Raw genomic sequence first — 15,813 nt, forward strand, 5'->3', positions numbered from 1 at the left:
TCAGGTCACGAAAGGTCACGGTTTTCACTTTCTGCTACATGGGCGTGCGACACATGTTTTATGGCTTATTTTTCACGCCGAATTCGATGATAATGGTTATATGTAACCCCAAGTCACTGTGCTTGGTGATAAGTGTGCATTGAAAGCACAAAAAATCGTTTATACCATACATAACTCAGAGAGGGCTAAGAAAAAAGGTCAATTTTTCAACTTTTTATTTTTGACATAAAATGCACTTTTCTAGACGAGCTTTGTCCCAGGAATCTAGTGGTGCCATTTGTTTTCACATGCGATGTTCAGAAGTGCCTCTAATTCACGAAAATGCTTATGACGTCACCATGCCCTATGCATGTTGGAGCTATTTTTTTACAATTTGGGGGTCAAAAGTCAAGATAGAAAGTTGAAATTTGGGACATCTAATGTTCTAATAGAGCTCTATAACATATATTCCGGTTTTTTAGAAATTCTCAAAATTTTGGATTTTATGAGCTGTTTTCCAAAAAAATATAGTTTTTTAATTTTTAGGGGTGAAAAACGCATTTTATGGAAAATCCGAGATAGCCATTTTAAAGAACTCGTTGAGCTGCATCTATTCATGTCCTTAATTTGCAATTTGCTTTAAACCCTGATTTTTGGCGATTTTTTTAAACATTTACCACTTTTTGACTGAAAACGCCATGTAGTTACATCACTAAAATCGATATATCTCAAAAATGTTTGGAAATTTTTTCTTAAAAATTGCACAGGAGACGTCAAATTGATGGGGGAGAAGGTATGCCAAGTTTCAAGTCGATAGCGTAAGCGGTTCATAAGTTATTCAAGAAAAACGGAGGGGGGGTCGGATCCGACCCCCCCCAGGCGGTCGCGGGTTAAAAAATAACCAATTGTGAAAATGAATAGCAAACTTATGTGCTTGCAAAGGCTACTCTTCCCGGGGAGCCATCAGCCATGAACCTACAGCCCTCCGAGCTTGGCCACGTCTTAAACTAAATGCGTCTAGAGATGTTCCAAAATGTATAGCATCGCCTCCGATGGGCTCTCATTCCATTACCTGTAAACTTGACATCAATATTGCCAGTAACGGCATGTTTCATGGGCACCTGCCCGTCTTATGGCACCTGGCAATCGGCTATTTCACGGAATTGAGTTAACTAATTCATAGCTACTTTCTCAGCAGCGAGACGACGGCGATGGCTCCGGACGGCGGCGAATTTCGGCGATTACTCTCTGAGCCTGCCTCCTTCCGGGACGTGAACTTTGGTAATGGTAAACAAGGCGGACGGCAACACGGCGGCCGCCGCCTGTGAGGGCGGAATTATACCGCCGGAGGATGGTGGCTGGAATGGCTATCCCCGTGAAACGACACAGGTGTCGTCTATTATATTATTTTGTCTTATTGACCATTGTTTTATTTAAAGCACGCTGCTATTATATTATTTGAAGTTTTAATTCATTGGTAAGCATTATGCTAACATTATTTCATCATGTCTTATCATATTGCAGGATGTAGGTGCATCCTTGAATATCAGTCTAGGGACCGAATACCGTAAACTTTAATTATCTCCCGTGGGAAATAGGTACTTAACTATATAGTGTTGAGTTTCCGCGAGACTGGAAAGTTCCAACATCAATGAGCCGCTCGACGGGTTGGAGGTCATATGTCAGTATCGCCGACTAAAACCCAACTCAATGTCCACTTACCGTAGCTCCTGAACTAATTGGTGAAGCGATTACGACACCGACCTCGGTGGGTGTTCCCGTCTCCTGGGTCTCACCATGCGCTCGGGGTAGTTTGGCTGAACTGGGGATGTTTTGATCAACCAGGAGGAAGTTATCCGCTTAGAGTGACGCCATACGATTTTCAGTTGGTATAGGCCCAGCGGCAAAAACAGTAGCCGGCTCTCATTTTACATGCCTATGTAACGCGATAACTTTGTCGTGTTTGCATTATCTCTGGAAGACTGATGTTGCAACGTGACAACATTGCAGGATGCAGCGCTGGCTTCCGTGTTTATGTGCTTACGTATATGTGTGTTACGGTATTAGGACTGGTGATTAAGCCTCCCGCAGCTTACACTGACAAGCGGCACTAACCAAACAGCAAAACACATTGCTTACGCGCTCCGCTGCAACCGCTCGCTTCCGTCCTGCCGCGTGTTCCGCAGCTCGGTCGAACCTTTACGACTGGCATCTGTCGACTGGCTTTGTGCGTGCGTGTCACATCAGTCGGGCTCGGCACTGCCGACTGTCACTCAGCTCCGACACGCCACTCGGCTCGTGCGTGCTGTGTCGCGCCCTTTAACCCGCGCTCGACGGGTCGTGTTGCGTGACCTCCGCTGCAGCGGGGCGTCCTGTCAGTCTGCACATGTGAGCTCGGCGGATGGCGCGCCGGCGTTTTTTGGTGTTGTGTACGTGTGTGTCGGTGCGTGTCGCTCGCCGGCGGCGCGCGGAGGACTCACCTGAACGGCGATCGGCAGCTGGCTCCGCTGCACAGAGATGGCCGGCAGCGAAGTGCGCCTCATCTTGGGCCCCATGCCGCCGCTCCAGGAGACACTGCCGCTGGCGCGGTGACGACGCAGCGTCAGCGGCCGGCCGTCCACGCCCACCGGCTCACAGCGAACCACCGAGAGCTGCACGCGCAGCCAGAGCGCGAGCGCGCCGCCGCCGGCGGCCAACAGATAAAGCAAGGGTGCCACCAGCTGCTGTCGGCCGGCCGAGACCAGCAGCCAGAGCGCGGCGGTGGCCAGCAGGCGGGCGTCCCGTCCGCGCGGTCCCAGCACCAGCAGCGCGCCGGCCAGCACTGGCAGACGCACACCTGGCCACACCAGCTGCAGCAGCTCGCCCAGCGCGCATGCGCACAGCACCAGGTACAGGTGCCGGCCACCGAGCGACTCGAGCGTCAAAGTGGCCGCCGCCGTCGACAGGACGACGCAGCCGGCGCAGCCGAGGGCCCGCAGCAGCGGCGCGCTGAAAGACGCCGCCAGCAGCGTCAGCAGGGCGCCGTAGAACGCCAGCCGGCCGGACCGGCTCAGACTGAGCGCCAGCGCCTGCACCGCACTGCGCGCGCTCCGCACCTCCGGCAGCAGCACGGTCACGTACTCCTCAGCCCAGCGACGGCTAGCCGACATGGCGCATGTTGACGCCCGCGGCGCGACCGGCGGCCCGTCAGCGGGCGGCTCCCGGGCGGACGCCGCCGTCCGGCACTGCGCCGCCGCAGCCCGCAGCCACCGGCGCTCCGCTGCCGCCGACACCGCCATCTATTGCGGCCGAAACGAATCAACAAGTGCGATCGATAGTGTGCCGTCGGCGGCCGAGGCCGCCGGCGCCGACCGGCCGCTCGACGGCGCTCGTCGGCGCTCGACGGCGCAGCTTGCCAATTAGACGCCCCGCGGAGGAAATGACGACGCTCAGCTGCGCCCCCCGCCGCGCCGGCACCCGAGCGGCACGGTAAACAGGCTGCAGGATCAGCCGGCAGCCGTCGACAGGCGCGCTGGCAGCCGCCGCGCCCTCGGCCGGTGTCGAGTGGGTGCGCGGCGCCGGCACAGGATATGAGCAGCCGGCCTGGGTGGCCCGCGGCGGATGTTCACCACTCGACTGATCAGTGGACCGCGCTGAGCCCGACGCCGGAGCCTGATTTGAACCGCCCACGCTGTTGAAAGCGGCAGCCCGGCGACTCTGAAAACAGGCGGTGTAACCGCGAGTGTCGCGGGCCGTATATTTTGGTTGCCTCGTCCTCCGTCGGCGAAAGGCATTAGCGGCGCGGTGGAGGCAAAGAGTTCGGCCGCGTGGCGGCGTCACGAACGTTCCGCATTGTTTGGATGAATTGAAAGGCAGAAAGGCGCAAACGATGTAAGTTGGTTGAAATGATTAATTTTTGCTATGTACTGTGCAATGAGTTAATGGCTGACTTCATTCTAAACGATTTAACGACTGTTTCATACGATTTTCTGTTCGTTTCAGAATTTACGGCATAATACAGCTATGTCACAGAACCGCATTATTAGATGGCTGTAACAGTAAATTATCGTAGTCTAGCCACGAATAGCAAATTTCATATGATCTGTATTGATCGGGTTACTATGACCTCCTGAATTGCGGACTTGACCTGTACTAACACAACCTACATGAACTGATTTTACCTGACCAATTCTACGCAACCCCGAATTGTCACCTGTAGTTGTAGATGTATGATATTGTCTCCTCTGTCACCTTGTGTAGACATTGATTCTTTTCCTGTGGCTGAATTTCATTACCTGAATTCCCTGGTCATCCTCTCACTCCACGATGGCTGAGCATCAAAATGCAGATGATGTGACAGATGGCGTGAGAAGACCTAAGACAACAGAGAAGGGAGCTCAGTATCAACTCGGTGTAAAACAAAAGGTGTACAAGAGAGCATTGAGTGCAGTAAGGTCCAGTGGTCAGAGGTTGATTGAAGTTATGTCTGCAAATGAAGGCATAGGATGTGTCAAAGCTGAGCTCGAGAACTGGCTGAAGCTGTGTCAGGAGCTGACGTCATCTGATCACGAGTTAAGGTCCCTGCTTCCAGATGATGAGATTGATTACCATGTGAGTAGGCATTTGAGTCAGCTTGATGACAATGATGCCATGAAGGCAAAGGTGTTGAAGTATCTTGCGGACATCAAGCCCGAAGAAATGCCTGCTGATGGTGTTGAACCTCAAGATAGTGCCTCAAACCTCTTTGTGACGTCAAGAACTGCTCTGTCTAGAGTCAGTCAACATTCAGATGGGGGAAGCTCGACGTTGAGCTCCGCCAAGCTGAAGGAGAGACAAAAGCAAGCAGAACTAGCAGCAAGAGCAGCTGTTATCAAGAAAAGCCAAGAAATGAACAAGAGGAAACTGGAACTGCAGTGTGAGGAGGAAGACATGAAGTTGATGACAGAGTTTGCTGTCAGCCAAGCAAGGGAAAGAGCCATTGATGATCTTGAAAGAGATATGAATGACACCACCAGAAACCAAGATGCATTCCAAGCAACGACAGCAAGACGCATGTCCCAGTTGATGCTGGACCTGCCACTCCAAGATGCTGCCCCAAGAACCCGAGTCCCACAAACAAGTCAGCAGCAAAGGCCAGCGTCAAATGTCCATGCTCCACAGACAAGTGAACAGGAGCAGAGCATGGATGTTATCCAGGGCCTTGTAAATCTGTTGCAGCGTGAAGTAAAGCAGAGCCACCTTCCTGCTCTGGAACCGGACGTGTTCTATGGTGATGTGGCAAAGTTTGAGTTGTGGCTCAAGTCATTCGAAACATACATAGAAGCCAAGACCAGCTCTCCAATCGAAAGACTGCATTACCTGGGTAAATACACTGAAGGTGAAGCGAAGGCGGCAATTCTTGGATTCATCCAGCTGCGGACAGAAGATGCTTACCAAGAGGCAAAGAACAGACTCAATGACAGATATGGAAACGAATTTGTACGAGCAGCTGCATACAAACGACGGATCCGAAACTGGCCAAATATCAAGAGTGGAGATGGCAAGGCTCTGAGAGAGTTTGCAGACTTTCTTCAGCAGTGTGATGCCTTGTCAAGGACGTCTGGGCACTTGAAGGTGTTGGACGACCAGCATGAAAACAGCTACATGTTGAAGAAGCTGCCCAAACATGTGGTTGATCGTTGGAGAAGATATGTGGATCAGCGACTGTATGAGCCACAAGATGGTGAGCCAGCGGAATACCCTTTATTCAAGGAATTCGTGAAGTTCCTGGCGAAGGAAGCGAGAGTGGCCTGTGGTCCCGTCGAAGACTCTGCCAACAAAGAAGAGAAGGATGTGCGCAGAGACAGGAGAGTTGTAAGAGCGCTCCAGACGACTGCTGCACCAGCCTCAAAGAGGGACAGCCACAGTGTTGTCAGACTAGGGTGTGTGGTGTGCTCTGACCGCTCAGGTGTTTCAGTTGCCGCCGCTCACCCAGTGGCAGAGTGTGAACAGTTTACCAAGATGACCCTTGAAGAGAAGCAGGCTGCAGTGATGAAGTATGGACTCTGCAGAGGATGCTTGAGGCGTGGACATGTCTGGCGGTCCTGCCAAAGGAAGATGAAGTGTGAAACCTGTGGAAAAGGTCACCCCACTGCCCTTCATGACGACAAGTTTCCTGTTGCAGCACAGAGCAGGGCAATCAGCGAAACTCGGAGGGACCTCATTCAGCGCGGAGATGCTGAGACTCAGAGGAGGAGCAGTCGGCCTGAAGGAGCAACGGACCAGCTCCAAGCTACATCCCTGCGTGTGATGTCCGGAGTTGGAGATAAGAGACCAGGCTGCGTCCACTCAATGATCCTGCCTGTGTTCGTTCGTCACAGGGAGCACCCTGATGTCAAGGTTCTAACCTATGCTGTCCTTGACCCACAGTCTGACGCGTGCTTTGTGACAGGCGGCACTTGCGAGGCTCTCCAGATCCAGGGTCAGCCAGTCTCCCTGGAGCTGAAGACAGTCACGGGCCAGTCAGTTGTGTCCAGCTCAGTCGTTGATGACCTGGTGATTGAGCCTGTGCAGGGAGGTGACAGCATCGTCCTTCCTCAGTGCTATTCGCGTGAGGTGATTCCAGCAGAGCGTTCGTGCATCCCCAGAAGAGAGTCTGCCAGGAAGTGGTCTCACCTGGCGCCGATCGCAGATGAGATACCGCTGTACTACCCTGCAGCTGGAATCGGCCTTCTCGTCGGGATGAACTGCCCAAAAGCCGTGAAGCCCAGAGACGTCATCACAGGTGACGACAACGACCCGTGGGCTGTAAGGACCGTACTGGGATGGGGCATCGTAGGCCCTGTCTGTGACAGCGAGAACATCAATTCTGGATGCCAGTACATCGACGCAGGAAAAGGAACCCGCAGGCTGTGTCACTTCGCATTCAGGACTACAGCTCATGAGATGACTCCTCAGCAGCTTCATGAGATGTTTGAACAGGACTTTGTGGAGACAAGAGAGGAGAAACCACAGTCAGTTGAAGACAGGATGTTCCTGAAGATGATGTCCGAAGAGATCCATCAGAAAGAAGACGGGCACTACGAGATGCCGCTTCCGCTGAAGGGAGACGTCAGACTGCCGAACAACAGAGCTGCAGCAGTACAGCGCCTCAAAGGACTCCGCTCGAAGCTAGTACGAAATGATGCATTCCGGCGTGACTACACAACGTTCATGGAAGCCACGATCGCCAATGGTCACGCTGAGAAGGTCCCAACAGATGAACAGCAGCTCAGCAACGGCAGGGTATGGTATTTGCCCCACCACGGCATATACCACCCGAAGAAGCCGGACAAAATCCGTGTCGTTTTTGACTGTAGCACCGAATTTGGTGGAGAGGTGCTGAACAGTCATCTATTGCAAGGACCCGACATGACGAACAGCCTCGCCGGAATCCTCTGTCGTTTTCGGATGAAACCGATCGCTCTTACATGTGATATCAGGGGCATGTTCAATCAGGTGGGGGTCAACAGAACCGATCGTAACTTCCTGAGGTTCCTCTGGTGGGAAAACGGTGACGTGCATCAGGAGCCCGAGGAGTACCGAATGACGACACATTTGTTCGGCGCAAGATCTTCACCAGCATGTGCTATGTTCGCCCTCAGAACAGCAGCCGACAGCTACGCAGATGAAAGTGGAAAAGAAGCTGCCGACTTCGTAAGAAGAAACTTTTACATCGACGACGGTCTCACGTCCGTAGATGACGAAGACACAGCTGTGCGCCTCATCGACGCGACTCGCCAGTTGTGTAAGCAGGGTGGATTTGAACTACACAAGCTGTCGTCTAACAGCGTTGAAGTCCTGAAATCTGTGCCGCCAGAGAGCCGCTGCTCTACTACGCAGAGTCTGGAAGCCGGAGCGGGTAGGCTGCCCATCCAGCGAGCTCTTGGCATAGAGTGGGACACAGAAAACGACGTACTTCAGTTCAGTGTGAAGCCCAACGATAAACCACCAACTAGAAGGGGGATGCTGTCTGTGGTTAGCTCCATATTTGACCCCCTCGGCTTCATCTCTCCATTTATTCTGAGAGGCAAGCAAATTCTAAAGGAGTTGTGCCGTGATGGTCTCGGCTGGGACGACCCAGTCCCAGAGACTCTGCTGATGCGCTGGAATGAATGGATGTCAGAGCTGGAGACCCTGTCAACCCTGAAAATTCGAAGATGTTACACACCGATGGACTTCGGAGCCCTGCAACAAGTGGAACTGCACCACTTCTCCGATGCCAGCACGCACGGATACGGTCAGTGCAGTTACCTCCGCCTCATAGACGACCAGAACAGAGTCAGCTGTAGACTTGTGATGAGTAAGGCCAGGGTGACTCCTTCCAAACCTGTTACAGTCCCTCGCCTCGAGCTCACTGCAGCACTGATTTCCGTTCAAGTGAGCAGCTTCCTTCAGAAAGAACTTGACCTCGGCAGTGTCGCCGAATTCTTCTGGACCGACAGCAAGGTGGCCATCGGCTACATCTCCAACGAGGCCAGACGCTTCCACGTTTTTGTGGGAAACCGAGTCCAACAGATTAGGGATCGTACAGAGCCCCGTCAATGGCGGTATGTCGAGTCCAAGATGAATCCTGCTGATCTCGCCTCAAGAGGCACGAGCGCCGCCGAGCTCAGAGACAGCACCTTGTGGTGGTCCGGACCACCATTCCTGAACAGTGTGAACCCACTGCCGGATCAGAAGGTGAGCCCAACTGTGGACCAGAGTGACCCTGAGGTGAAGCACGCCATTCGGCCAGTCGTTACGCTTCAGACTGCAGCATCAGCGACACGCCCCCTTGCATCTGTGACCGAGAGACTTCAGCGATTCTCGACCTGGCACCGGGCCAAAAGAGTTGTTGCGCTGTGTCTGAGGTACATGGACGCGCTGCAGGGACGGCGCCACTCAGTTGGACAACCACTGACGGTTGAAGACCTGCAAAGAGCAGAGACAGCGATGATAAGGGCTACGCAAGCTGAAGCGTTCCCAGAAGAGCTGAAAGTGTTGAAGAAGATGAAGGAGACTGATGAAGTGAAGATGAGTGTCAAGAAGACCAGCAGGCTCGTGAGGTTGGATCCTTTCCTTGGAGCCGATGGATTGATTCATGTGGGCGGCAGGATCCGGAGGGCAGAACTACCAGTGACTGAGCTGCACCCAGTTATCCTCCCGCGAGCAAGTCACGTCACACGCTTACTTGTCGACAACTGCCACCAGAGGACCCGCCACGCTGGCCGCGGGATGACCCTAGCGGAGATCCGCTCTGCAGGGTTCTGGGTAGTTGGAGCCAGAGGTGTAGTCTCGCGCCACATCCTGGCCTGTGTGACCTGCAAGAAGATCCGTGGATCTCCAGTGGAGCAGAAGATGGCTGACCTGCCGGAAGACCGCCTGAGCCCTGCCGAGCCGTTCACGCACAGTGCAGTGGACCTGTTCGGCCCGTTTTACATCAAGGAACGGCGGAGCGAGCTCAAACGATGGGGAGTTCTGTTCACTTGCATGGCATCAAGGGCTGTGCATATTGAGACGGCCAATTCCCTCACGACAGACTCCTTCTTGAATGCTTTCAGGAGGTTTGTCGGTAGACGCGGCCCAGTGAGAACGCTACGCTGCGACAGGGGCACAAATTTCGTCGGCGGGAAGAACGCGATGGAAGAAGCTTTGAAAGAAATGGACCACGAGAAAGTTCAAAGGGAGCTCCTGAAAGAGAACTGTGATCTCGTCGAGATGAAGATGAATGTGCCGTGCGCCAGCCACATGGGCGGCACGTGGGAGCGGATGATTCGCTCCGCAAGAGCTGCACTCAGTGCTGTACTGATCAGCCACGCCGGTCAGCTCGACGACGAGACGCTGAGAACAGTGATGGTGGAGGCCGAAGCAATCATGAACAGCCGTCCCATATCCTCTCCCGACATGACCCAAACTGACCTAGTAGAACCGCTAACACCTAACCAAATACTAACTCAAAAGACTAGACGAGTACTGCCCCTCCCTGGTAGATTCCAGTCAGCAGATGCTTACTCTCGCCAGCGCTGGCGTAGAGTCCAGCTAGTAGCAGACCGCTTCTGGTCAAGATGGAGGACGGAGCTCTTGTCTTCACTCCAAGAGCGCCGACGATGGAGGTCGGCGAGGCCCAACGTTCAACCGGGCGACGTCGTGCTCCTGATGGAGGAATCTCCGAGAGGCAGCTGGCCTCTGGGCCGGATCGTCGAGGCCGTGCCCAGCCGTGACGGCCTGGTGAGGAAGGTGAAGGTTCGCTCCGGAGGCCGGGACCTGGAGCGGCCTGTGCACGGCATCGTCAGCCTGACGCGCTGAGCGGCGTGGCCGCTGAGCGGCATGGCCGGCGCGGCAGAGACCGGGAGCTGACCGTGGCGACTCTCAGCCCGGGCGCCGAGCGGGGTGAGATGTGATACAGACTCGGTGAATGGAGGACTCGAGCGGCGGATGTGGCCGTGCGATGACGGTCCAGGGTGGTGTCTCCATCTGCGGGTGGCCGTCGCTATCCGACATCTGACTGATCGGAGCCAGTGTGTGCACCTATTCACCGGCAGGGAGTTGTGTCAGCCGAGACACGCACTCTGACGATCGGACTGTGGTGTTATGAGGAGCCACGCGCTGTGAGAACGCATTCCTAAGTGTTACGAGGAGCCACTCGTGTTGTGAAAGGTGCATTTTGAGTGTCATGGGGAGTCACACGTGCCGTGAGAAGTGCTCACCTAAGCGTTATGAGAAGTCATGAGTCATGCGCAGTCATATGCGTGGCGATAAGTGTGTGGGAAATGCTAGAGAAGTAAATTTGTTTACCAAATTTAGAGGAGCCATGTAACCGCGAGTGTCGCGGGCCGTATATTTTGGTTGCCTCGTCCTCCGTCGGCGAAAGGCATTAGCGGCGCGGTGGAGGCAAAGAGTTCGGCCGCGTGGCGGCGTCACGAACGTTCCGCATTGTTTGGATGAATTGAAAGGCAGAAAGGCGCAAACGATGTAAGTTGGTTGAAATGATTAATTTTTGCTATGTACTGTGCAATGAGTTAATGGCTGACTTCATTCTAAACGATTTAACGACTGTTTCATACGATTTTCTGTTCGTTTCAGAATTTACGGCATAATACAGCTATGTCACAGAACCGCATTATTAGATGGCTGTAACAGGCGGATTGTATCAGTTTAGCTCGAAGAGACCCGCCTCACTCGCGCAGGCCGCCCCCGAAACATTTCCAAAATATGATAAATTGTTCCACGAGGTGCTCCAAGTCAATGATGCGCGCCACAGGTGAATTTTATTCTCATTAGTTGAAACCTTCTGAGAGGTCTCGACGAGTGTGTCATTTCATTTAGACATCTCTCGGAGTTCAGAGGAAGCGCTCGCTGGTCCATCCGCCCGGACCTGGGACTACTGTACGACATAAACAACCACAAGACCTCTGTTGCTTAATGACGCGGAGAAACGCTAGTCGTTTGGAGAAAAGTGCACTTTATATGACGGACGTAATCTCGTGATCTCAGAGCTGTGTATTTACTGGCTTGCGTCCAACTATCTAGTCCGTGAAATAAAAACATACGCAAATGGCAAGCTGGCCAACTTTGATACATGAGCTACTCGCGGCAAAGTTGGCGTCAAAGTTGGCGTCAAAGTGCACTCTCTGAGATGCTCTCTCGAACTAACGCAATTTCAACCAGGTTTGTTATGTTCACCCAACTTCTCCCACTAAGCTCATCGTAACTGAAAAATCATCCAGCAAACTTAGGCGTGTTATCTGAAATAGTAGTCATAATAAATAAGTAGTAAGTATAGTATTCCCAATCGTGAACAGTTCAGGTCACCGGTCAGTATGGTCGATGAACTATGGGAGAGAAGTAAGAGGTAGTTGGGCATTTTATATTTTTCCTGAATGAATTGGGTAGATGATTGTGTTTGCAGAAACGCCTTTAACTACATTAGCTAGGCACCGGTCAACTCATTTATCTAGCAAAATTGTGATTATGCATAGTTAGTGGAGATCGTATCCGATCGCATTTCAGAAATGATCCAACATCGGACATCCATAGCATTTTCAACAGCATGTATATATGTATGTTACGGCCCGTTTGAAAACCCATTGGTACTCAACCTTGCCTCCTTTTAATTCGATGCTGTTTAATTAATAGTAATTAATTACTCATGTGCGACTTAAACGGACAAACAGAATAGTCGCTACTTGTCCTATAGAAAGGCCAAGGGAAGCTTTGCGCTGTCGTCGGCCCACTCCCGCGGGACCGGCGACTGACTGCGAGGTAGACTGTGCCGCAATACACGGACGGCTTGCGGCACAGCATGCCATTAACATTATGAGTGGGTAGGTGAAAGGAATAGGCCAGCTTACGAGCTTACCTGCTTCTAGCATTGTCGGTTATGAGTGGCGAGCAATACCGAAAATAGAATGGTATGCATAATGCATCGATTGCCTCCGTGTATTTGTACGATGCACACAATTATTTACCAAGTGTGAAGGGTGCACCGTATACCTACCTATTGTTTACATCATTTACATGCGTACACTTATGACAGCTGTTGTAACAACAGTTAAAGGGACCCTCCCGGCTCCCACCTTCAAAAAAGTTCATGAATTGGCATTAAAGCAATGTCCCGTGGTTCAGAAAGATAAAAAATGAGTAGGTATCTGTCTACCAAATTTCACCGAAAAACATTCATTGGCTTTCAAGATATTTCAAGTCTTATAGATAGATAAGACTTTTACTTTTGTTTACTTTTTGGGACCTCCGCTGTTCCTACGACGTCATTTGGAAGCAATAATTTGTCATCCTAAAAGTGCGATAGATATTGCGCGCAAAGCAGCATATACCACCACGTTTTGACAATGGTTTTAGCATGAGATTGAAAAATCGTTAGATCTCCGTTAACGTCAAAAGTTCAAAGGGGGCATTCAAATGCATTAGCCCCTTAGAATCCAAAAACTGCAACTTTGAATTCAAATATCCCCGAATTAAAGCATACCCCGATGTTGTGAGTGCCCAAGCCGGTAAGTGCAAGCCAGGGGCTCCAATTTGGCTATCTCAACTCAAAACTTATGTTAAGGTGGGATGGTCACTTTAACAATCTGCGTATTTAGTCGTAGCTGGATTATAGCCTAGGTGCTCTTTCTCTAAGGTTATGTTTCCTTCAATCTTGTTTTGCATCAAATGGTAAGCAAGGTTTCCAGTGTTTGGCGATTTCGAGGATGGGAATTAATTTGATTCATTGTTTGCCGTATGTAACCGTGTGTTCAGATTTTATTGACATTTTTTAAATTAGAAGGCTCGCATCAAAACACGTTTTACCGCCAAATAGCATCTGGAAAGGTAATACCGTTTGAAAGCTTATGTAAAGTGATATGGGAGCAAAGAGCGAACACTGCCCCAAAAGACCTATCGTGCTTCTAAAGAAATTGTCAAGACCTATCGTGCTTCTAAAGAAATTGTCAGAGTGCGCAATGTTCCCGCTCACTTCAAACACACAGCACTACGATTCACCTTTTTCTGTTCACCACTGAGAGCTCACTGTCATCCATCGGCTGTGGGAACGTGTCGTCAATGGCTCTGAATTATTGATAGCTGCGGGCCAACCCGCGGCCCGGCCGTGGCCGCAGGTGTAGTCCGATCATCACTCCTCTGTGATGTGCCCCGTGCCGGGACGGCCGACCGGCACGCGCCCTCAAAGGAGGTCTCCTTGAGTGGGACCGGCGGCCCTTGGCGATGGCTAGCGGCTAGTGTGTGGTGCCTGTCGATCAGTCGATGGGCCGACAGCCTCGGGCAGATAGGTTGGTGGGGACGGAGGAGCGGGGGACAGTGGGAGTGAGGGTGCGATGGGGACAACAGGACGGCATGCTAGGATAAGAGAAAAGGGAGGGTATTCGAAGGGTAGTCCCGGGAGAAAGAGAGAGAGAGACTAGAGAGAGAGAAGAGAGAGAGAGAGAGAGAGAGAGAGAGAGAGAGAGAGAGAGAGAGAGAGAGAGAGAGAGAGAGAGAGAGAGAGAGAGAGTATGAAAGAAACGAAAGAAAGAGCGAGGGAGGTGAAATGAAAGGAAGAAAATTAAAAAGCCGCGCGAGGTGCAAGGCTCTGTGTCCATCGATACGACCTAGTCATTAACCATTAACCAAAAAAACATATTGTACGTTGACGCACACCAGTGCAACGCCGCTACGGTGACGCACGCTAGGTACTCAGCGGGGTCCAGCTTCTATAGGAGTGCATGGACGGTGTCGTAATATCTCATCGTAGTCCGCCTCACCCTGTCAGCCGTAGACGCGCGTTATATTGAGCGCACTGCGAGGCTTCATGACGTTCCGTAGATAAAGTGCGTTAATATAACACTGGAATACTGGGCCAGTTGATGATACATTGCGTCAGCATATTAGACTTGGAAAGCATGGAAGAGTTGCGAAGTTTGAGCTTGTAGGCAAGGGCAGCGTCCTGAACGTGAGGCGCATTAAAAACTATGAAAATTTACCTGCTGCATATGAAATTGCAGCTGAATTAAGAAATTTACGCCATTCACTCGGAAAAATAGCAGTGAATTTTGCGTAACGAGACCGCAGATGCTGTGGCGCATATTCGGTAGGCTCGGTAGGTATGGCATAGCCTCCATCCCAGAGCCCGTCTCTGCTCCTGGCCTCGTGGGCGCGGTCACCATTGATCTGGCACGGTTCAGTGGTCGGGTGTACCCATGCGCGCATACCGCGGCCATTGTCTCAGTACTGCGGCCATTGTCTAGGGCAATCGCCACTGACAGCTTCCAGACTCCCCGGCAGACTAATAAACAGTCATCGCCGTCACTCCGCGCCGACCGCACCCAGTCAGCTCACCAGTTCCCGGACGCTTTGATCGGTGGGCATTTATTTTCGTAGCGCACCGCATTATGGCATGATCATGGACCATGACAGCCAAGGGGTTTTCGCGGTCAATGTGGAATAAGTGTTGGTATGTGGTGGGATAGGCACTAGAGGTGGCAAAAGATGAAAATTTTGGGAACCAGACTCGAACCAGACCCGGCTGGACATTTCTGGAACCAGTCGGACCCGGCCTTAGTTGAAATCGGAACCATTTGGACCCGTTCCCCAAAAGTCAATTAATACAAACTACTTGTAGGTGTCATTAGTTGCATCATGTAAAACAGCCTATTTCCCACTGGGAATACTTATGAGCTACGGTGTGCAAAGAAACATTCACTTCATTCACTTCATATTTTGCAATAATGTGTAGTGTGGAAGATGTATAGTTTATGGCAGGACCCGGTTGGACCCGTCATAAAATTTCCAGGAACCGGTCTGGACCCATATGGGTCCAGACTGGTTCTTTGGACCGGGTCCTCGGGTCCACATTTTGCCACCTCTAATAGGCACCACCAGGAAGTTCGAGACTAATCAATAGTTGTCAATTACCCGCGCCAAGACGACGAGCGTAACAACATTATTCTCAATGACGTTATGCCCGTCTCAAGAAGTTTGTCATGTAGCTCATCATCGAACAGAATGACTCAATTTATCGCCGGCAGATTGCAGCTGCGGAGGTGCGTGCGGAACTCCGCCACCGCCTGTTTACTTATCGCTTCGACCCGCGGTGACGTCACCTGATCGTGACGTCACACCGGCAGCAATTAACGGACAATCGGGCGGCTGGTCGATTGGTTCCTGTGTTCGCCGATGGTGCCTGCCGCACAGATCGACTAGGGGGGGGGGGTGGCGGAGCGCCTCCCTCCCTGGGGGGAGGGGGCGGAGGGAGGGAGTACTCCGCAGGAGTGGAGGACGCAGCTACCCACTCCGCGTTTCCGCCGGCAAGCGCAAGAATGCGGAAACAAAGCAAAAACACGACGTAAGGTCTAGGGAGGACTT

General features: G+C 52.0%; 1 protein-coding gene across 1 annotated transcript in view; it reads right to left on the minus strand.

Moving 5' to 3' along the window:
• LOC122378120 (cGMP-inhibited 3',5'-cyclic phosphodiesterase A-like) overlaps positions 1–3,394 on the minus strand; it is a 70,528-nt gene extending 67,134 nt beyond the window's left edge. Inside the window, exon 1 of the mRNA XM_043358800.1 lies at positions 2,460–3,394. Coding sequence (XP_043214735.1) covers positions 2,460–3,257 — 798 coding nt within the window. The 5' untranslated portion in view covers positions 3,258–3,394. The remainder of the gene's footprint in view (positions 1–2,459) is intronic.
• Positions 3,395–15,813: the final 12,419 nt, after the last annotated feature.

Source organism: Amphibalanus amphitrite, unplaced genomic scaffold (assembly GCF_019059575.1).
Source record: "Amphibalanus amphitrite isolate SeventyFive unplaced genomic scaffold, NRLGWU_Aamphi_draft 000055F_arrow, whole genome shotgun sequence".
NCBI classification, from domain to species: domain Eukaryota; kingdom Metazoa; phylum Arthropoda; class Thecostraca; order Balanomorpha; family Balanidae; genus Amphibalanus; species Amphibalanus amphitrite.